The 7,905-nt window shown below is 41.4% G+C and overlaps 1 protein-coding gene across 1 annotated transcript in view; it reads right to left on the reverse strand.

The window, feature by feature from the left end:
• The window catches only part of Clspn (claspin), a 32,798-nt gene that overhangs the window by 23,535 nt on the left and 1,358 nt on the right, over positions 1 to 7,905 (reverse strand). Inside the window, exons 2-8 of the mRNA XM_026782171.1 lie at positions 7,169 to 7,277; positions 6,005 to 6,444; positions 3,572 to 3,733; positions 2,734 to 2,811; positions 2,188 to 2,260; positions 1,184 to 1,292; positions 418 to 995 (exon numbers count right to left, since the gene is read on the reverse strand). Coding sequence (XP_026637972.1) covers positions 418 to 995; positions 1,184 to 1,292; positions 2,188 to 2,260; positions 2,734 to 2,811; positions 3,572 to 3,733; positions 6,005 to 6,444; positions 7,169 to 7,277 — 1,549 coding nt within the window. The remainder of the gene's footprint in view (positions 1 to 417; positions 996 to 1,183; positions 1,293 to 2,187; positions 2,261 to 2,733; positions 2,812 to 3,571; positions 3,734 to 6,004; positions 6,445 to 7,168; positions 7,278 to 7,905) is intronic.

Consider the following 7,905-nt stretch of genomic DNA (forward strand, 5'->3'; position numbering starts at 1 on the left):
GGCTAAGGCATCTTATAAATGTAGCAAATAGTTTAGTATCTGCTGAGTATGGGGTTTGGGGGAAGAAATTCAGTTTTGCAGACAATATAAGTGGACCAAAGTGTTTCTCTGGCTGTGAAAAATGAAATGTTTTTATGAATGATTTAATAAGATCTGACACAGGGTCAGAGAAAAATTTAGATGTTCAAATCAGAAACAAATTCCTAAATACCATAACCCAACAGTAATCTGCCTATTCTACATGTTAATTATCACAAGGCTTCCATCTGAAAAAAGTCTTAAAGATCACCCTGACATTCTGTCAGACTCATCTGAATGAGATTCTAGTGCAATCCCTGGCTTCTCCCTCGTTCACCATCTTCCACACTAGCACAGGTTGCAGGTATGAACCACAGTCTCCCCAGTTTCAAGGGTTACCTCTGTTCGTTTCAGGTTCGTCAAGTGTCACAAAGGAATCTCCATCAGCACCCAGCCGCGGCCGAATGGAGACGTCCACTCCCAGTTGTCGAAGTCGGTCCACAGTGAATCTTCTCACCTTTTCAGGGGGTGCGACCGCGGACAAGTTAGTCTTTTGCTCTGGCTCTTCCTCTTTTGAATCTGTTTCTTCTGTTTTTTTCAGTTTTTCTCCCTCCAGGACATGAGGGTCAGATGCTGTGAGTTCTCCAACCTGACATTCCTCAGTGGCCTTGTTCCTGGAGATGGGGGATTCCTGCTGTGATGCTGATCTGTCCCCAGGAGAACGTTTGTCTTCAATGTGCTTCTCGGGCTCCTCCATTTCCAGCTCTCCGTGTCTTACCGGATCCTCTGACCGAGCTTCATCTGACCCAGTGGTGATCCCAGCTTCTTCCGAGACCTCAGGTAAGACATTAGTACCCATTGCGATTTCTATACCTGGTGTCCGCTCAGTGCCTTTGCTGGGGTCATCAGCGATCATCTCTGCTGCATCTGCTGTGGTTATGGTTTCCTTCTGATGGCTTGACTGATACTTACACGACCTAGTAAAGGGGAAATGAGCTGGAATTGAAAATTCTCAAAACTCTCACTGTGAAACACTCTCATCCCTCAACACAGAATGAATCGTTTAAATCAGTTTTAAGGGACTATGGAGTCTGAACTTTTATACCAGATGCTACAAAACTGAATATTCACTAAGACAATAATCACAAGAAAAGCAGGTTCTTACTTCAGCAGGGCCATGGCATTTCCCTGGCAAGTGGGCCGAGGTTTACGTTTGAAGAAATCGTGAATGGTTTTATTCTCAGGCATATGATATGGAAGATTAAGTGCAGACTCTAAAAAATTGGAACAAAACAAGGAAATACTCATGTATATTTTGAAATGCCACTTCATACTCAGTTAATCAAATAGTGTAACATAAAGTCATCATGAGAAACAGAAAGCAACCCTGCTTTACCAAGGGCAAGGGCAAACACAGATAAGCTCCTTGGAGACCCTTGGCTTTTGTGTTTGTTTTGTTACAGGGTCATGCTGTGTAACATGGGCTAGCCTGGAACCTGCCATAGAGTCCATGTTTATTTTAAACTTCCAATCCTCCCAGCTTCAAACACCATAAGGGCCTTGGACCATAAGACAGGCAAAAATCAACCAGAATGACTTTAACAAACACATATTCTTAGATTCCACTTCAAACCTATTTAATCAGAATTATTGTGGGGCCTAAAATTTTATAGATTTCAAAACTTCCTACAGGGACCCTGATGTAGTCAGCCCATAGACAACATTTAAAAGCTTTCCCTCTAGGAAAAGCACCAACGCTCTCACAGAGGATCCGAGTTCAGTTCCCAGAACCCATGTTGGGCCAGCATGCCTACAACTGAGCTCCAGGGGCTCTGACTTCCCCTGGCCTCTGTGGGCAATTACACCCACATGAATACAACCCACACACATATACAAACAGCTTAAAATTTAAAAAATTTATATCTTAGAAACAAAGTTTCCCCTTAACTCTACCACAGTTCTGCAAATTTTCTTGCTTATATTAATGGTCCATGGGCATTGATAACAATGGACATTTATCAAGCTTAACTCTAAATTTCAAATCACAATGTGAATTTATATCAGGAGTATCAGCAAACCAACTCCTCTACATCCACATTGAGGTGACAAAAACAAACAAACCGCAAAACCATGATTCAGTTCAAAGTTTACTGTACTGGTTTGTATTACCTCGGACAAGACGCTGGGTCTCACTGTGTAGCTTTTTTAATGCTTCCTTACTTAACTTCGCTGCCTTTCTTTCCTTTAAAAAACAAAACAAAACAAAAGGTGAAACTACATTAATGGTGTTTTTCAGAAAGATATTTAGGAAGAGAAGGAAGAACGGGCACTAATAAACTCAGTACAAAAATAAAATGTACTTATTAGCAAATCTCAGAAACAAATTTAACCTAATGATATTTCTGCTCCTTCCATGTACAAAAAAAAATCTTGGAGGACGGAGAGATGACTCAGTGGGTAGGAGCACTTGCTGCTCTTCCAGAGGACCCATGTGGCAGCTCCAGGTTCAGGGGATCTGACACCCACTTATGGGCACCAGGCACTGCATGCATGTGGTGCATACATACACATAATAAATAAATAAATCCTTTAAAAAAAAAGAAGTAAATAAGAAAAGAAAGACCTTGGAAATCAAATAAGACAAAGATTTATCTATGAGAAATGCACACTCTCCTGTGGAAGAGGTCAATACAATTACTGGTAGGGCTGTCTTACCTTCCTCCCACCGCCTTTAGATAACTCATTTTCCTCTTCTAATGAAAACGCCTCACTCTCCAGAGATGGTTCCTTTTTCTACAAGATTGCAAATTGATTAAAGAAAAAAACTAAACTCAGACAAAAAGATATTTTTCTCTTGTTGGTGAGAGGCATTGAACTGGGCAAGTGTTTTTCCACTGAGATACATCCCCAGTCCTCAAATTTTGTTCTGAGACAGGGTCTCATTAAATTTCTCGGGCTGGCCTTGAACTTGCAATTCTCCTGCCTCCCGAGTAGCTAGGATAACACAACCAACAGACTGGTGAAAGGATGTTTCTTACTACATCATACTACTTTACTCTTAAGTTAATAATTACCTGTTAGAAACTTTTCCTACCGTGCTTAGAAAAAAGTTAGATACAAATGGAATCAGAATCTTAATTTTTCTATTCATTTATTTCCTAAGAAGGGAAATGATATCTAGGGAACTGAAAAAAACAGTCTCTCTTTTATGGGGACTGGAAATGTTAACCCAGCAGTTAAGAGCACTTACTCAGTTCCTAACACTTGTGTCATAGCCCACAGAGCCAAAGTGCAGAGGACCACGATTTGACTCCCAGTACCCACAAGGCAGCTCACAACCACCTGAAACTCATGCTCTAGGGGATCCAATGCCCCCTTTCTAGCTTCCATGGGCATTGCATGCATGTGGTACATAGACATATATGTAAGCAAAAACCCATACATAAAAACAAATCTTTTAGAAATTAAGTTAAAAAATGAAAGTTGCAACAGTAAATCAAACACAAAGCAAAGGTTTGAGGAGGCGGGCTAGGCTGGGTGGCTCTTCACTTGCCTTGTGATTTCTCACTTTGTCCTTCACGGCTGCCCTTATCGACTCTAATGACTCTTCATCTTCCACTGGAGAGTCGTTTTCTTCTTCCAAACCTGTTTCAAAAAGATCACTGTCTTCAAGAAGACAGCCACTGTCATTAAGCGGCTGGTCTGCAACGCTTTCCTGGGTGATAAAGAGAAGGCACAACCTCGTCATTTTAAAGTCTAGCATTTCACATCACGTGGCAATCTGAAACAGACAACAAACCCCACCGTTCATCAACAGACAAAATAGCGCACCTAGAACATTCTTAATGAGTCCTAACCTACAATTAGCCTTTGAAATCCAAGCTGTGATTTGTGTAACAGCTCTGGCTGCCCTGGAACTCCCTCTGTAGACCAGGCTGGCCTCAAACTCACAGAGATCCACCTGCCTCTGCTTGCAGAGTGCTGGAATTAAAGCTGTGTATCGCCTCCCGCTAACAAATGAACTTTTGATTGATTCTGTGTTTTTCAAAAATCTTCCCTTTGAAGTCAGTTTCATCAGAGGAGCAGTAACAAAGAATTACTACAAGAAAACACCAAGAAACCAGAAACCCATCTATTTGGAAGTATCCTTCATGTATCCACAATGGCAAAGAAGATCAATAATTCTAAATTACAAAACCATTCCACCTTATGCAAAGCAGTCAATATAAAACTACAATTTGTGTACGGAAACAGTATTAGGAACTAAAACCTACATTTTAAAACATTAATCTACCTTAAAAAAATAAAACCTAATTATTCTTTAGAATGTACTTCAACAAACACAAACATGAAATATTCATACATACATAAGGGTATATTGTTCACACTTAAAAAATAAAATTCTGCTGGGTGGTGGTGGCGCTTGTCTTTAATCCTAGCACTTGGGAGGGAGAAGTCTCTGTGAGTTCGAGACCAGCCTGGCCTACAAAGTGTGTTCCAGGATAGCCAGGGCTGTTTCACAGAGAAACCTTGTCTTGAAATATGAAAAAAAAAAGAAAGAAAGAAATTCTGTCATTTGCAGCAATGTTGATGGGACTCAGAGGACTGAGGAAGTTTGAAGTAATTGGCCACCATAACCTCATAGGGAGTGGCACTACTAGAAGGTGTGGCTTTGCTGGAGGAAGTGTGTCACTGTGGGTGCAGGCTTTGAGGTTTCCTGTGCTCAGGATGCAGCCCAGTGTCACAGTCGACTTCCTGTTGCCTACAAGATGTAGCACTCCCAGCTGCCTCTCCAGCACCATGTCTGCCTGCATGCTGCCATGCTCCTCACCATGACAATGGACCAAACCTCTGAACTGTAAGTGAGCCACCTCAATTAAAAGTTTTTTTCTCTAAGAGTTGTCGTGGTCATGGTATCTCTCACAGCAATAGAATCCCCAACTAAGACAAGGACATTATGTTAAACTAGAAAGAGAAAGAGCACATGTTCCCACTTATATGTGGATATTAAGAAGTTGATTTTGGGCTAGAAGACCGTTCAGCAGTTAAGAGCACTTGCTGCTGTTAAAAGAGGACCCGGATTCAGTTCCCAATACCTTTCTCTGGTGGCGTCCAGCTGACTTTAACTCCAGCTCCAGAGGATCTGACACCTCTGACCTCTACAGGCACCTGCACCATCCACATGGTGTACATGAACTTACACAGGCACAAACACATACACATTAATAGAAATAAAGTGCGAGAATTAGAATGGCGGGGCTTTGGATGAATGGGTGATAGAGATAACAGTCAGTGGGTATAGGAGTGTGGATGAATAAGAATAACTCTCTTTTGTTAATAATTTGTTAATTTTATGTGCATTGGTGTTTTGCTTGCATGTATGTGTGTGAGGGTGTCAGGTCCCCTAGAACTGGAGTTAAAGACAGTTGTGAGCAGCCATGTGGGTGCTGGGAATTGACAGGATCCTCTGGAAGAACAGTCAGTGCTCTTAACTGCTGAGCCATCTCTCCAGCCCTCAAGAATAACTCTTAAGGCCCTACAACACAGTAAGATAACTATTGGTTGACAAGCATTAACTCAATATTTCAACATAACCAGTGGACAGAATTTTTAATGTGCCCAACATAAAGAAAGGCCAACTGCTGGAGGTGATGTGTTTGCCAGTTGTTCTGATCTGATCCTTACATGCTGCACACATGCACTGAAATATCACAGAACCCCTAAGTATTACATATCCAGTAAAAATAGATTTTAGAAGAACCTTGAATAAAGACTGCATTATAAAGTTCAGAAAAATGATTGCTGGGCTTGGTGGCGCACGCCTTTAATCCCAGCGTTCAGGAGGCAGAGGCAGGTGGATCTCTGTGAGCCAAAGTCTAGCCTGGTCTACAGAGTGAGATCCAGGATAGCCAGGGCTACATGGTGAAACCATCTCAAAATTAACAACAACGAAAAGGATTACAAAGTTCAGAAAATCATAACACACCTCATGTTTTGCTTCCTTTTTTTTCAGCCGCCGAATTTTTTCCACCATTCTCTCCTCTTTCTCGAGTCTTCTCTTGGATTTCATTTTTGCTTTTCCTTCAGCTCCTTCTCTGGAGAGGTTTTTGGCTAGCTTTCTGTCAGGGGTGAGACCCGTGGGGCGTCCAGACTGGTGGTTCAGTTCTAAGGAAGACGTCTCTGGAGTTCCAGGGCTCTCCTGACACACAGTTCCTTCCAGGTTACTCTCATCGCTGTCGGCCAGAGTCTTAGAGATGCTTTTGTGCTTCCTGCTCTCCCTCGAGTGCAAGTTCTCTTTATTCTCCTCCGCGCTGCCATAGGTGGCCATCTCTGGAGCGACATCTCTGTCCTCAGCCTCCGAATCGCTGTCCTGCAGCACTTTCCTGCCCTTCGGTTTCTTACTCACAAATATCTCTTCGTCAGAATCTGGAGGAAAAAAAAAATTTTTTTTGAAAAAGAAGATACCCAATCATTTGGCCTTCTTCCTAGCTACTTAAAATTATATTTAATTATATATGTGATATGTCACCTTGTGGAATTACACAACTACATTAAGAACTGGCTGTAGCAAAGCATATCTAAAAATACACTACAAGTTTTTTCCTGTGCCAAAGCCTCTCTTGCTAAAAATGTAATTATATGTACTTATAATGTGTGAAGCTGTTCTAATCATCCTGGCAGGTGTTAGAAATCCTTTTCTATAGTGAATGCGATTTAACCAGGCAATGTAGTAATTATTAGACATTTTATCTATTCAGTTATATAACAGAAATGGATATTCCTTAAAAAAAAAATCTATGTAAGCACTGTTATTTTCTATCTGTAAAAAAGAAAATAAAGGGGACTGGAGAGATGGCTCAGTGGTTTAGAGCACCGTCTGCTCTTCCAGAGGTCCTGAGTTCAATTCCCAGCAACCACATGGTGGCTCACAACCATCTGTAACGAGATATGGCGCCCTCCTCTGGCATGTGGGCATACATGGAGGCAGAATGTTGTATACATAATAAATAAATAAATCTTAAAAAAAAAAGAAAATAAATAATAAAGCTGGGGCACTAACAATATAATAAGTCAATAAAATAACTGTAACTGCTTACAACCCAGGACCCCACACTTTATTCCTAAGATTAATAGTAGGTATATTACAAACCTCTTTCACTCAGGGGATCGAGTGTCTCAAAGCTGCCCTGTCCACTGTCTACCGGACTGTCTGCTGCTTCTTGTGAAGCGAATTTTAGATCACTGACTTCCAGGTTAACCTAGAAAATGAGAATAAACTTTGCGTTAACAAGGAGACCGCGCACTGAGAATGTATGGATCCACAAAGCATGGGGGTCATCCTGCTGCAACTTGAAACAACCAACACAATGGTTTGATGAAGGGATGACATTTAGAATCACTGGCCAAAACAATAAACAAACAAAAACAGACATTAATTGCTACAGGATGCTAAGTGAACAACTCCTTTGCTTTTAATTATTAAGCACATTCATTGCACCAATCAGATTCATTGTGTTGTTTCCTTTCTTAAATTGAAAAGACTAATTTATTTTATGTATATGGATGTTTTCATCTGCATATGTCCATGCACCATATCCATGCAGTGCCTGTGGGAACCAAAAGGGGGCGTGAGAGCCCCTAAAACTGTAGTTACAGACTGCCCTCATGTGGATGTTGGGGATTGAACCAGGGTTCTCCAAAAGAACAGCAAGGGCTCTTAATCACTGAGTCATCTCTCCAGACCCTTTAAAATTATTAGTTTATGTGTATGAGTATTTCTCCTGAATGCATGAAAGGGCACTGTATGCAAGCTTGGTACCCATGAAGGTCAGAAAAGGGCACTGGATCCTGCCGAACTGGAATTAGGGATGGTTGTGAGCCACCATG

This window comes from Microtus ochrogaster, chromosome 10 (genome assembly GCF_000317375.1).
Source record: "Microtus ochrogaster isolate Prairie Vole_2 chromosome 10, MicOch1.0, whole genome shotgun sequence".
Classification (NCBI taxonomy): Eukaryota; Metazoa; Chordata; class Mammalia; order Rodentia; family Cricetidae; genus Microtus; species Microtus ochrogaster.